Genomic DNA, 15,606 nt, shown 5'->3' with positions numbered 1-15,606 from the left:
TCACAGTGCCAGAGACCCGGGTTCAATTCCCGCCTCAGGCGACTGACTGTGTGGAGTTTGCACGTTCTCCCCGTGTCTGCGTGGGTTTCCTCCGGGTGCTCCGGTTTCCTCCCACAGTCCAAAGATGTGCACGTCAGGTGAATTGGCCATGCTAAATTGCCCGTAGTGTTAGGTAAGGGGTAAATGTAGGGGTATGGGTGGGTTGTGCTTTGGTGGGTCGGTGTGGACTTGTTGGCCCGAAGGGCCTGTTTCCACACTGTAATGTAATCTAATCTAAACTAATCTAATCTAATCTCATCTCCAGAACATAACTCTGTGTCTCTGGGTTACTAGTCTAGTCCAATGACAAAAGCACTATACCATCATATCTCCCCAGTGTAGACACTCATTATTATCAGTGGCCTAGTGTGTAGTTAGTTGATCTTAGTATAGAAAGTTATGTAGCTGCTGCTGCAGTTGGCTTCATGGAAAAGGAAGCTGAAAAAATAGCTAAGATTCCTAGTCCCATCAATTTGCAATAACGTTACTTAACTTTGTGCATGCGTCTGTGAATATACATATGTTTGTGTATGTTACAATTCTTGAAGAGTATGGAATGATGCTGTGTTGTAATATTCTATATAGTGGAAACCCCTGCTCACATTGATTGACTGGACGTCCAAATAAAGCTTAGCCTTGGAAGGTGATGACAAGCTACTGGTCTTATGGAATCGTGCAAAGTTTTATCTTGAGAAAATATAAAGCAAAGAATTTTTTTTGTTACTCACCTTAAGCAAAACTGTATACCTTTTCTTGTTATCAAATGGATTTCCCCTTGACCCTGGGTGGTCCCATACTAAGTCGAGACCATCAAAGTCATACTTCCTAACAAATTTGATCGCAGAGAAGATGAATGTTGCACGAGTTTTCTTAGTAGCAACTGTAGTGCTGAACCTGAAAGGAGGGAGAGAATGAGTGAAATATTTTCATTTTGTTCAATCATTTATTTAAAAAAATCAATTTTGTTAATATTCATAACATAATCTTAAATCAAAACTGCATGCGTGTAAAACATTAAAATTCTTTTAAAATTCCATTTTATATTTCACACGGTAAACACCTAGTTTGAAGCATTTTATTTCATACAGAATATATAAAAACTGGTAAGCTATTTTAAACAAAATATAAGTGAGTGTTCTGGCAGATCATTTTACAAAACAGCCTCAGGAGCCTTGAGGTACAAAAATTGTTTTTTGAGCCAACCCTAGAAGAGTCTACCTCAGAAAATATTCTGAGATAGCTCTTTAACTCAATGAGGATTCATCTGATATTTAGACATTGTAAGTCACATAGACAGTACATTACACTCATTCTGAAATGGTCTGTTTTAGACAAACACCTTGTCTTTTTCTCACATTCCAGAAGTGGTAGAGTGAGTGTTACATCTGGTCTAACCACTCCCTGTCCTCCCAGGTGCCATCCTATCTCCTCTCCGAAGCCTTTGTTTTGTTCTCATCTGTGATTAAACTCCATTGCTTTGTCTTTCTCAGCCTGGTGCAGGCCCATCCTCACTTTCCATTTCTAAATAGAACTCTGGGTTAATTCTGTGAAATTCAGTCTGTTTATCATGTCAGCACCCTGAGTGAATCTGTTTGTGTGAGATTGTTTCTTTTTAGTCTGACAACTTTTCTTTAATAAGAATAAATGAAAAATGAATCTGAAATGATTGTTGCTTACAAAGTTAACTGAAACTCTACCTCAGTTATCTTGAGAAAATATAAAGCAAAGAATTTTTTTTGTTACTCACCTGAAGCAAAACTGTATACCTTTTCTTGTTATCAAATGGATTTCCCCTTGACCCTGGGTGGTCCCATACTAAGTCGAGACCATCAAAGTCATACTTCCTAACAAATTTGAGTTTGAGATTGGTATGGGATTAAGCTATGCTAACTCACGTCACACCCAAAATGTCCCAACGTGGGATAGAATTCACACCTAGTAGTATCCATACATAAATATGTCGAGGCTCATAAGACCATAAGACATAGATGCAGAAGAAGGTCATGGTATCTGATCCATCATTCTGAGATCATGGTTGATCTAATAATCCTCAACTCCACTTTCCTGCCTTTTCCCCAATGCTGGAACCTCATTCGATGAGGTCCAAGGCCCAATTGCCTCCTGTTAGGGAGGTGTTTGTTTATTGTTTACCATCCATTTGAAGCCTGAGAAAGAGAGAAAAGGAATTTCTACCCCCTTAACCTCAAAACTACTGAGGTCCATTGATTGCTATGATGCGGAGGTGCCGGTGTCGGACTGGGGTGGACAAAGTTAAAAACCAGGTTATATTGTATCTTTAGTTACTTCAAAAATTGGACTTTCTGATTAAACACCTGGGCTTCTGGAAATTTATAGACAACTGATAGGCGTTGCAGTAGTTGGCATTAAATATAAGACGATCATAAATGGGAATTTCATGAGACAAGAGATGGAAATGTGTTGCTGGAAAAGCGCAGCAGGTCAGGCAGCATCTAGGGAACAGGAGAATCGACGTTTCGGGCATCAGCCCTTCTTCGGGCTAATGCCCGAAACGTCGATTCTCCTGTTCCCTAGATGCTGCCTGACCTGCTGCGCTTTTCCAGCAACACATTTCCATCTCTGATCTCCAGCATCTGCAGACCTCACTTTCTCCTCAAAGATTTCATGAGACAACTCTTAACACATAGGGGAGTAAAACTGTGGAACTCACTACCACAAGAAATAGTTGAGTGATTACGTATTTATGGGTAAGCTAGGTAATGAGTTGATGGAGAAAGGAATAGAACAATATGGTGATAGAGTTAATGCAAATAGGTGGGAGATAGACAAACATTGGCATTGACCAGTTAGGCCGAATGCCTTATTTCTGTGCTGTGAATATATGGAAATGTTTAGTGGTTGATAAATTTACAGAAAGGACAGCATCAGCATTCTTTATTGAAAATAATTTGCTCTTGGAATGTGAACAGTTCCAGTAGGTCACCAACCTTTGCTAAATCTAAATGCTTTTTGAATTTCAGTAGCTCATGAATTATAGTACCTCGTAATCTCAAAATTCCACAATCTTAACCCAGAAACAATGAATGAATGGTGCTAAATTTATGATCAGGTTGGCATGATACTTGGATACGTTGGTGTTCCAATGACATTGCTGCTTTTGTCTATCATAGTGGCAAGCACCAATGAGAAAGGACAGAGCTATTGTAGGGGATTGTACTGCTGAATACCTTGAACTTCTTCTTGACTTAATGTTGGCTGACCTGACAGTAGAGGGAAGGTTATTGATTAAGCAGGTGAAGATGTAATTTCCTTTAGAAATTCCTGGAGGAATATCGTCAGGTTGCAATGGTAGGACTCTATCAGTCATCAGTAACTTGCCTTGCAGCAGATAGGACTCTTGCTGTTTGAGAGGTTTCCTTTTGATCCTCAAATTTCATTTCTGCTAGAATTCTTTGGCGTAATTCTAAGTCAAATGGCTCCTTTACGTCAAAGGTAAATATTTTCACCTCTAGTCTAAGGTATCTATACCTGTTTCAAAGTTGTTATTAGATCAGGAGTGGGGCACACTCTAAACAAACAGAGCAAGACTAATGCAGAGATTCATATTTTGATCAATACTTGTCATTGCATATTGGTACAAAATAATAAATGTATTATCATCCTGACTACTTTATGAAACAAAAGGCAGGTAGTCAGGATGTTGAACCCCTAGCTAGTTAGTTACTGGTTATCAGGAGTGTGAACATCATTGAACAAGTCATTGGAGAGCAAATGTCACTACTGAGAGAAATTGGTCAGATATGATTTATCCTGTTTTTCTCAGACAGGATGTTTCTACACCTACTCTCACATTTCCCAGTGGATGCCAGTATCATTGTTTTTGAGAGCTACTCAGATTAGGGCCAGGTCTTTATCTGGGGTGTAGAAACATTTCATAGCTATTACTATGTTCAAAGCATCCAGCTACTTATTAAACATCATTCAGATGTCGGTAGACATTCATGTGCATCACGTTCAGGACCTTAGGATGAGGCAGATTAATTTATTCACTCAACTGGTTGAGAATACCATAAAGCACTTCAGTCTCATTTTTTTCTCTGTTGTGAGACTGAGGATATAGATGTTTATAGATCTGCTCCCATTCATTTCTTAACTGTCTGCTGCCATTCGAACCTGGATATGGTCAGGCTTAGGAGATTCTATAAGTTGTGGAATGACTTGGCTCTATGTATAGCCTGCTGCTTTTGGCAAATTTATTATTAAAGCTTTACTGGTTGGTATCTAATTTCTAAAGGAAATTACATCTTCACCTGCTTAATCAATAACCTTCCCTCTACTGTCAGGTCAGCCAACATTAAGTTGATATAAGGTCAATCTGGAGCCCCTCCTTGCATATCATTCCACATTTTGCATTGAAGAAGCTCTCAGTTTGATGCTGGTTGAGGAGTGTGGGATGCATTAGGTCATGAGGTCATTAATTGTGATAGGAATAATTCTATACTTTTACATGTACTACTTGTATTTAAAGAGCCAGATTTCTCTCTTGGAATTGTAACTTTGCTGGAAAGCCTGAGAAAATGCCGTGTGTTTCTATCTAAGCTATGTAGGAATGTCTGGGCACTACTCCACTTTTGGTTAACCAGTAACTAACCAGCTAGGGGTTCAACATCCTGACTACCTGCCTTTTGTTTCATAAAGGCAGGTAGTCAGGATGATAATACATTTATTATTTTGTACCAATATGCAATGACAAGTATTGATCAAAATATGAATCTCTGCATTAGTCTTGCTCTGTTTGTTTAGAGTGTGAAATAAAGCAGCTTAGTAATTCATAAGGTTCAACTCTAGTGTTTACTCCATCTACGTTTACAGCCATTTATGGAGGAAAGGCATAAATCGTTTTGAGCAGATGAGCAATGTGCCGAGGAGTGGCAGTTGGAGTTTAATTTAGATAAATGTGAGGTGCTGTGTTTTGGACAGGCAAATCAGGACAGGACTTAAACACTTAATAGTAAGGTCTGGGGAGTATTGCTGAACAAAGAGACCTTGGAGTGCAGGTTCATAATTCCTTGAAAGTGGAATCACAGGTAGATAGGATTGTGAAGAATGCACTTGGTATGCTTTCCTTTATTGGTCAGTGCATTGAGTAGAAGAGTTGGGAGACCATGTTGTGGCTGTGCAGGACATTGGTTTAGGCCACTTTTGGAATACAGTGTGCAACTCTGGTCTCCTGCGATACGAAGGAATTTATGAAACTTGAAAGGGTTCAGGAAAGGTTACAGGGATGTTGCCAGGGTTGGAGGATTTGAGCAAGACGGAGAGGTTGAATAGGCTAGGGCTGTTTTCTCTAGAATGTCAGAGGCTGAGGGGTGACCTTTCAGAGGTTTATAAAATCATGAGGGGCATGGTTAGGGTAAATAGACAAGGCATTTTCCCTGGAGTCGGGGAGTCCAAAACTTGAGGGCATAGGTTTAAGGTGAGAAAGGAAAGATTTTAAAAGGGGCTTGAGGGGCAACATTTTCACGCAGAGAATGGTGCATGTATGGAATGAGCTATCAGAGGAAGTGGTAAAAGCTGCTCCAATTATAACATTTAAAAGGCATCTGGATGGGTATGTGAATTGGAAGAGTTTAGAGGGATAGGTGACAAATGGGACTCAATTAGGTTAGGATATCTGGTCGACAAGGGCGAGTTGGACCAAAGGGTCTGTTTCTGTGCTGTACATCTCTATGATTCTATGTTCTGCATTTATTGTGCAAGTGAGCACAAATGTTTTTCTCTGGGTAAGAAACTCAGGTGATTTACAGATGCCACTGACATAACTAAAACTAAGAACGCTGAGTTTTCAGAGCGTAGTTTTCCTTTATATCAAAGCAACCAAAGTGGAGAATAACATTTTATATTTAATCTAAATATGAGGCTTTATTCCCTTTCTGCTAGAAAGCTTGGAATTTTAAGAGTTCCTAATGAACTAGATTTTCTCATCCCAACAATCTGAGTTATTTGCTCTTTAAGACTGAATGTCAAACCAACCATTACTTGGCTCCATGGGGAAAAATGTATATTTCCATATATAGTTCATTACCTGTTTATATCTGTGATAGACATTACCTTTGTGGATTAAATCCTCCAATAGCCAAGAGTGTCTTCAAATTAGGATTCCTGATGGAAAAAGCAAAACAATGCCTCGTTTTAATGAAAAATATATATTGAATATCACAATTTTGGAAGCTCATGCCTTCAGTGAAAGACATTTCAGAAATATCTATGGGAAATAGCTTACCCTTTGTGGGTAATGTATTCTTAATTTCCTACTTAGTTCCTGTAACAGAAAGTATACACATTCTGAATCAATAGTTCTCAATAAATTACTTGTATGTGTGTTATATTTCACTGTTCTGTAAACTACCAATCAGTCATTGCACCTCATATATTTTACTGCAACATATGAATGGTTCATGGAAACAGAAGTAGCACTTTCAGTCCCTTGAGCCTGTTCTACCATTCAATGAAATCATGGCTGATCTGTGGCCCAACTCCATATACCTGTCTTCAGTCCAGTTCCCTTAGACCAAGGACAACAAATGAATGTTACCTACCTGGACTTCAAGAAGGCCTTTGACAACATGCTGCACAGGAGGCTACTGAGTAAGATAAGGGCCCATGGTGTCAGAGGCAAGGTCCTAGCATGGATAGAGGTCTGGCTGAAAGCAGAGAGTGGGGATCAAAGGGTCCTTCTGAGATGGCAGCTAGTGACAAGTGGTGTTCCGCTAGGCTCAGTGTTGGGACCACAACTTTTCACTTTATACATTAACAACCTCTGTAAAGAAACTGAGGGCATTCTGGCTAAGTTTGCAGAGGATACAAAGATAGGTAGAGGGACAGGTAGCATTGAGGAGGTGGGGAGGCTGCAGAAGGATTTGGACAGTTAGGAGAGGTGAGCAAAAAAGTGGCAGATGGAGTACAACGTGGGAAACTGTGAGGTCATGAACTTTGGTAGGAAGAACAGAGGCATGGATTATTTTCTAAATGGGGAGAAAATTCAGATGCCTGAAGTGCAAAGAGACTTGGGAATTCTAGTCCAGGATTCTCTCAAGGTAAACTTGCAGGTTGAGTTAGTAGTGAGGAAGGCAAATGCAATGATGGCATTTATTTTGAGAGGACTTGAATATAAAAGCAGAGATATACCTCTGAGGCTCTATAAAGCTCTGGAAAAACCACATTTGGAGTATTGTGTGCAGTTTTAGGCCCCATAGCTCCATAAGGATGTGCTGGTCCTTGATCGTGTTCAGAGGAGGTTCATGAGAATGGTCTCAGGAATGAAAAGCTTAATGTATAAGGAATGTTTGAGGACTCTGGGTTTATACTTGATGGAATTGAAACTTCTAGAATACTGAATGGCCTGGACAGAGTAGATGTCAGGAAGTTGTTTGCATTGGTAGGAGAGACTCGGACCAGACGGCATAGCCTTAGAGTAAAGGGAAGACCTTTTAGAACTGAGATAATGAGAAATTTCTTCAGCCAGAGAGTGGTGAATCTATAGAATTCATTGCCACAGAAGATTGTGGAGGCCAGGTCATTGAGTATATTTAAGATGGAGATGGATTCTTGAGTATCAAGGGGATCAAGAGTTACGTGGAGAAAGTGGGAGAATGGGGTTGAGACATTTATCAGCCATGATTGAATGGTGAAGCAGACTCGATGGGCTGAATGGCCTAATTTCTGCTCCTATGTTTTATGGTCTTATGGTCTAGTATATTTGTGTAACAAAATATTCTCAGTTTTTTATTATCCTTTTCCTGAACTTTTTAAAAAGAAATGTACTACATTTTTCACAATTTCAAGTGGATGAAGATAGACAACAGTTGAAACTAAAACAACATCACTAAAATAATACATAACAAGAACTAAGATTGTATGATGACTTTATTTGAGCACAAAAATATTCCAAGGGGTATGATTGAGGAAGAATAGAATGGAATGGAATCTAAGCATCTGTGGAAGCATGAGCAAAAATGTCTAAAAACTAATGCTTAGATTCCATTCCACTCTTCCTCAATGCTAGAGCTCTGAAAGATTCAGAGTTTTGGATGCAGACTGTTTCAGGGAAGGAGTGCCATTGAGTAAGATAGAGGAGGCTGAAGATTCTGCCATCACTAGTGCAAATGAAGTACAGCCTGCTACAACTGAAGGAGCAGATGGAGGCATGGCTGTTTTGGATCTGAAGTGGGTCAAAGCCTAGTAGAAATTTGGAGATGATGATACAGATTGATGCTTTGACATCTTGTGAGAGTCAATGCATGTCAAAACTCAAATTGATATGAGTTTCATCCGTGCTTTTGTTAATTGAATTATTTTGTGCTCCCGAATTATTGGGTTGAATATCTTTCACTGCTAAAATAGCAGTTTCTTTACCTTAATCTTGTGTGCTGAAGGAGAATGGAGCTGAAAAATGTGTTGCTGGAAAAGCGCAGCAGGTCAGGCAGCATCAAAGGAGCAGGAGAATCAACGTTTTGGGCCTAAGCCCTTCCTGCGCTTTTCCAGCAACACATTTTTCAGCTCTGAACTCCAGCATCTGCAGTCCTCACTTTCTCCTCGCTGAAGGGGAATGTAAGGACTGCAGATGCTGGAGATCAGAGTCAAAAAGTGTGGTGCTAGTAAAGCACAGCAAGTCAAGCAGCATCGGAGGAGTAGAAGCCCCTTACCCTCCACCCCGTCCAACCACAACATTCCTGATGAAGAGTTTCTCGGGTACTGCCTGACTGGCTGTGCTTTTCCAGCACCATACTTTTTGACTCTTGTGCCCTGGAGTCAAACATGAAAATCAAGAACCTTCACCGCCAGTTTCTTTTCACTACATTCCCTACCATGATAGTATCTAGGAATTTTTCTATACCTTGGACTATTGATAAACAGATTATTGAAATGTTTATTGTATTTTCAGATTCGTTGTTTTGTTGAGAAAATCTATCCTCTGGGTAAACCTCATAACAAGTACTTTATGCACTGAAATTTTAACTGGGATGCACTGCCAGTCTTTTGCATTCTTTATTTGAATAGAAACATGCAGATTTTCCACAACAGGTTCCGTTAATATCCCATTCAACTCTGATAAGAATCCAAAAGATTCCATGGACAATGCTGTAGGTCATGTTGATTTACTTTTCCACCTGCTCTGGGAAATTCATCCTGGTCTTGTAAAACCCAGAACTTCTCCCCATGTCTTATAACATCAAAAGTAAACAAGTATTGTGGGTAAGGCCCTATGTGCCAACTTCCACTTAAGTGGTTCATTAGAAATATGACTGATCCCTAGAGGCCAATACACCAAATGGACTCCAGGAACCTGAAACTAAACCCAACAGTGCAATCTAGGTTCAAGGCTCCTATTTGAATTAGAACTTAAAAATAAAATGTTCTTCTTTGGTTCCTTGCATAAGGCAGGCAAAGAAGTCCTGACTGAGGTCAAGAATAAGGCAGAGAGAACCCCTCCTCTCTCTCAGTGATTGATGTTGCTGAATTTTTCAGCCACCTGAGACCTCCCACTCATCCTGCATGCTCCGATGGTCACCCCTGAACCAGGCCTGAAATAAGCATAGTCACCTTGTCTATCTTATTACTAATCTTGTATAATTTATGTAACAGATTATTCTTTCACAGGAGTTGGGGGATTTCTGGCTAGACCAGCATTTGTTGTTCATCCCTAATTGCCCTTGAGAAGATGATGTTGAGTTCCAGCAACACATTTTTCAGCTCTGATCTCCAGCATCTACAGTCCTCACTTTCTCCTCGCTGAAGGAGAATGTAAGGACTGCAGATGCTGGAGATCAGAGTCAAAACGTGTTGTGCTAGTAAAGCACAGCAAGTCAAGCAGTATCGGAGGAGTAGAAGCCCCTTGCCCTCCACCCCGTCCAACCACAACATTCCTGATGAAGAGTTTCTCGGGTGCTGCCTGACTGAGGTCGATGTGATATAGGTACACTATTGTTAAGTCCTGGATCTTTTCTCCTAACAACAGTGATGCAGTTCTACATTAGGAGAGGGTAGAATTTGGAGGAGAACTCTGATATAGTGATCATCCACTATATAAGGCCCACTTATTTAAAGAAAGATATAATTTCAGAGATAGTTTGGAGAATGTTTACTAGGATCATTTGTGTATGGAAGGGATTGTCTTATGAGCAAGGGTTAAACAGGTTGGGACTCTACTCACTGGAGTTTATAAGAACAAGAGGTGGTCTAATTGAAACATATAGAATTCTTAAAGAGCTTGACAGGGCAAATGCTGAGAGGATGTTTCCCTTCATAGGAAAGTCCCGGACCAGAGGGCTCAGTCTCAGAAACAGATGCACCAATTTAAGACTGAGATGTGGAGGAATTTCTTTTCTCAGAGGGTTGAGTGTGTTTGGATTGCCTTGACATTGAGGGCTGTGAGGACAGAGTCCTTGTTTATATTTAAGACTGAGATAGATAAGTTTTTGATCAGTAGGGCAATCAATGTTACAGGAAAAGGCTGGAAAGTGGAAGCAAGGAATGTCAGTTCAGCTATGATCCTATTGAATGGTGGAGCAGGCTAGAGGGACTGAGGGCAGCATCATTTGCGTATACACTTAGCCCAGGCATTAATTTCCAAATTGGTACCTTCAGCTACTACACCAAATTCTTTATATAATTCTTAATGTAATGGCTAAGAGATCATAATAAATGAATAGTTTGAATAATTTGTGTTGCAGACAGGAAGAGGGAACAGAGCTAATTTTGACTTTGGCCAGTAATATAAGATGGGTGATATCAATTCAGTTGATTGGATCTGGAAATGGTTTACAATATGCCATTGAATCAACATTATCATTTTAAACTAAGATCCAAGTTCAAAACTATTGCTGGCTATACTAATGAATGAAGTGAGATTAAGCAACAGGAGTAATTGGGGACAAGTATAATTCTGTAATGTTTCTATACGACACTTTGATTTTGTTACTATTTTTAGACACAGCAAATCTTACAACAGATTTAGAAGCAGAGATATAAAATTGGTTGTGTTAGAGGAAGTTCTCCAAACTCTAGGCTAGATCATTTCAAGAGAGAGCAGAGAGATTACAGTGTTACTCTGAGAGGAGTCAGTAATACCAGCTCACATAGATAGTTTCATTCTAAATGTGAACAGAGAAATTTATATTATGTTTGACTAAAAAAGTGTGTGTGAAATACAATGTCCATGGAATTTAATCACACAGGCGTCTCTGGGTCTTGCATTGGTGAAAGTGATTCTTTTGCATTTCAAGATTCTTTTTCTGAGAATATGTAACTAAATGAATATGCAGCACCTTCTATTATGTCAGGTTCCGATTGCTCTGGCATCAAAAAAGTCACACAATGTTTCCACTTGGTGTAAGTCAGTAAACTCTCTTCTATTTGGATCCTTAAGTCTTTCAGCTAGTTCCTGCTATTTCATGAATGTTTAAACAACAACCTTCCAATCATTTATTTTGACATGGTGCGTGAAGGGCACCCCTCCAAAATAATTTTTCTGCTGAGTTCACGTCATGCAGGGTAGAACACATGAAACTCTCTCCTGATCTTTCTAAGATTTGCTGAAATGCAATCTAGGCATCTTAGCTTTTGCGCACTTTGTTTTTCCTTTCTAGTTGTGTCATAAATCTTATAACATTGAATTGGGAAGTCCAGTGGTGTTTATCCATCTTTCTCTGATATGCTTCATTACTTGAAACAAGCAACATGCTCCCTTGTGGCCCGTACTTAGTCATTTGCCTTTATTTTGTGAGATGTCACCATTAAATGATATTTAAGGGCAACATATCATTAAGAAATAAAATAAAGAACTGCAGATGTTGGAGATCTGAAACAAAAACAGAAAAAGCTGGTGAAACTCAGTGGTTCTGGCAGCAGATGGGGAGAAAATAAAGTTAATGTTTCAAGTCTAGTCACTCTTCATCAGTTCTGATGTTGCCCAATCTACTGAGTTTTGCCAAACATTTGTTTACATTCCATTGATAGATATTTGACTAAATTGAATTAAAGTCAAAAACAGCAGAGGTTTCAATGTTGTATTATCCAATCTCTGCTGGAGCAGGATTTGGAATGGTTCAATTGACCTATCCTCCTTGCAATAGAAATGGGGAAACAATTGGATCAGGCTCAATCTCCTAACTAATCCAAATAAATCTTGCTGGAAAATGTATATACGTGAAAATCCTATGTAAACAGGATTATTATTGGGATTAGACAGCCTTTTAATAATCAGTTAGCAAGCGACTACACGGAATCAAACATAAAGACTGAGCAATTGGGTAACACACTGAGGGACCGCAGGATTTGAACATTATACCAAAGAACATGACTGTGGTCAGTGGGGAGAAACTTGCAGCAAAATGGTGGATTATGATTTAGCAGTTACATATACACATGCAAACTATATCGTACAACTGTTTTCAGTACACAGATGAACTACTGAGAGATACATCACTACTTACTTTGTTTTGAGACTGTTAAATGATGCATAAAGAGCTTCATCATTTTTTTCCTTCGTCACAATCTTATGGTGATTATCAATGGCAGCAAATGCATAAATTAGATGGGTGCACAGGCAAGGAGGGATGTTTTCTGGCATAAACTTGCCTATTCCTGGTCTGTGCTGTGCCCAATTTGTGAAATAACAAATCAATTTAAAGGTAGTTCCTAAAAACAGAAAATAATGAAGAATAAGAAAGTTGCCCATCATCCTTCGTCTTTTAAATCTTATCTGACATTAATATTGTGACTTACCCACATCTAGTTGGGACAACAGCATGAATCCCACTAGAAAAAAACGGTAAAACAAATTTGATTTAAAATGGAGATTCATTCTCTCATGTAAAATATAATACATTTCAAATAATAAAAACAATTTGATTAGCTGCAGTATTTGATTAACTAGAAAGAGTGTCACATTCTGAACTGGTAATAAAATTACACATGCTGTCAAAACTTTTCATCTGTGGTCATTATAAGAATCACAGCAATACAAATTTGAAACTGATCATCTATTCATACTGCATCAGAAGAAAGTGCTGATTAGTTGGCAAGTGGATTCTTATTGGTTGAAGGATTATCATTGAGAATTATCATTATGAAGAAAGTAACTCCAAGTTTTTGTTTAAGTTCAAACCATGAAAGTCAACATTGATTGGTCAAAGAACTGCTATGAACAATCCTGTAGGGAACAAGCTTTTATTTGGTTGAAAAGGTACAATGTGTGGACATATTCTTTCTGTTTGCAAAGCACAGGACCTTATGTATGAATATCAGTAGCTTCTATTAAACATAAGTAGTCACATTGTGGCCCAACTGATAACCTTAAACAGTTGATATAATTCATAAAGCAATTAGGATTATTAAGTGTTGCCCAATTATGGAATCATATCTAATCTTGGGTATGATGTTCTGATATTTTTCAAGTTTTGGGCTGGATGAGTACATTCAGTCAATTCTCTGCCATTTCAACAATCTGGCCCCAGTCTTCCCACTTTGGGAACCCATTTGCTGTCTTAATGGTTGGTAAATGCAGAATTTTCCCCTTATCTGGCTGCCTCCTAGAAGACTCCGTATTCTAAGAGTAAAGGTAAAATTGCCATAGTCTTACCAGACTATAGGGCTGCTCTTTCCTCAGAGAGAGACGACTGATGGAGGTTTAACCTGAGGGTCACCAGACCTCAGGCAAGAGAACTGGTTGAGAAGGAGAGCCCTTTGAGGTACCAACAACGTGGGTTCCTCACTATTAGTACACTTCTAACCTATGCAAAGTTTGGACTTGCAAATTGTCCTGATGCTTGAAAATGTTTAAAGAACAGATTCTGCCCTATGAGTCTCCTTACCTTCACTAAACTGTTCTAGTTATATCATTGACTTTCTTACTGCATTGCAGCCATATTGTGAACACAATTCCAGTTGCATTGACATGCTCAACAATTTCTTCCTGCTGCCTGTTGCCTGTGAAAAGGATGTCTTGGGGCAAAAAGGATTTCCAACCTATTCATTGCAGCCTGCACAATGTCAAAGGTGAAGCATCTGAGAATCTTGGAAATTGCTGAACAATCCCTTCAATCATTTCTTAAGGGTTAGCTTGCTTCTGTTCTGCAGCCAGAATGCACCCTGATTCTAACAGGTGTTGGATGCCTTTCTTTGGTGTCATAGATATCCAGTATCCGGCCTTCCTGATAGGCCTGCTGCTCCCAGTGTTCAAGTGCAATGGGAACTGCAAATGTTCATGTATCCATCATGGAAAGGCCTACCAGTTTTGTTTAATAAAAATGTTTTGAATTTCTTTAAGCAGCATGACAGAATACTTAACACACAGGTATTGACTAGTAAACCACAACTCAACCCCTTTGTATTAAATGCCTTCAGTTTACAACATATGTAACCTAACACAACACTGCACTATTTCTAATTTCTAATTATTGAAAGATTTAATTTTTAAAATCATTTTCTTACTTACCAATTAAACGAGACACTTTCTCCATTTTTGGATTCAGTTCACTGTCAGTGTCTCTGCAGCTTTATGTCTGCTGTAGTCAATGACACTGTGGTACTAAAGAAACCATATACTGTCCCCATAGCTCCTACGACAGAAAATGATTAACTAAGAAGTTAAGGTGGTGGAACAAATAGATAAACTCCTTCAGTAATGAATGGTAAACATTTGGAATGATCCACCAGAACAGGCAGTGGACGTAATGACATTACTGGACTGCAAAATGCACGTGATTGTCAGACCGGATGAACAGGAGGTGTGTTCATTGACAGAATTAGTATTTTTCTCGTTAGATTTACCATGAATAAAAAATGTAAATATGAAGGACATGAAAAGTTAATTCTTGTATCTCTGTTCAGATAATGCCGGACTTGGCGAATTTCTCCAGTAATTTGTTTTATTGATTATGGCTGGTGCATGTATACTCAATCTGGAACTTCTTATAGCTTTTGAATTAATTTAATTCAAATCAGGAGTACTTTCTCGATATTATAAATTCAATGTTGTTCACACGTGTAATAAAAACCTTTAACGCAAACTCACATCTCCTTTCTATTCTTGTTAATTTCTAATTGTATTTATCAATAGTGTGCCTCTCCATCCCACTTGAAGTTCGTCACAACATCATACACCAGACCATTCCTGATGAAGGGCTTTTGCCCGAAACGTCGATTTTGCTGCTCCTCGGATGCTGCCTGAACTACTGTGCTCTTCCAGCACCACCAATACAAAATCTGGTTTCCAGCATCTGCAGTCATTGTTTTTACCCATCCATTATGTGTTTCACAGACCCTTCAATCTGTACATGGAGATGGTAGTTCCTCCTGTCCACCCTATTTTCATTTGCTGGGTCATGGTGTGCCAATGTAACCAGTTGTGGTCTCAACCAAAATTTCATCCGGATACGGAATTTATTTAACCCCACCGCGTGGACAGTGGGATCAACTGTACAGCTCTTTCAAAGAGCTGGCACGAGTGCAAAGGGACCGAATAGACTCCTTCTCTGCTGTATTGTTCTATAATTGTAGCCTCGCAGTAACTTTGCAAAGTGAATA

The 15,606-nt window shown here is 39.1% G+C and overlaps 1 protein-coding gene across 1 annotated transcript in view; it reads right to left on the bottom strand.

Moving 5' to 3' along the window:
* Window positions 1-14,701, bottom strand: part of LOC122563134 (acidic mammalian chitinase-like) — a 55,842-nt gene extending 41,141 nt beyond the window's left edge. Inside the window, exons 1-5 of the mRNA XM_043716586.2 lie at window positions 14,516-14,701; window positions 12,805-12,837; window positions 12,513-12,717; window positions 6,130-6,180; window positions 768-933 (exon numbers count right to left, since the gene is read on the bottom strand). Of these exons, the coding sequence (XP_043572521.1) occupies window positions 768-933; window positions 6,130-6,180; window positions 12,513-12,717; window positions 12,805-12,837; window positions 14,516-14,540 (480 nt within the window). The 5' untranslated portion in view covers window positions 14,541-14,701. The remainder of the gene's footprint in view (window positions 1-767; window positions 934-6,129; window positions 6,181-12,512; window positions 12,718-12,804; window positions 12,838-14,515) is intronic.
* Window positions 14,702-15,606: the final 905 nt, after the last annotated feature.

The sequence above is a fragment of the Chiloscyllium plagiosum genome, unplaced genomic scaffold, assembly GCF_037043375.1.
Source record: "Chiloscyllium plagiosum isolate Xiang-an unplaced genomic scaffold, Cpla_swu_hap1 HiC_scaffold_26, whole genome shotgun sequence".
In the NCBI taxonomy this organism is placed as follows: domain Eukaryota; kingdom Metazoa; phylum Chordata; class Chondrichthyes; order Orectolobiformes; family Hemiscylliidae; genus Chiloscyllium; species Chiloscyllium plagiosum.
The sequence above is the reverse complement of the archived record's forward strand: the minus strand, read 5'-3'. Positions and strand labels throughout refer to the sequence as shown.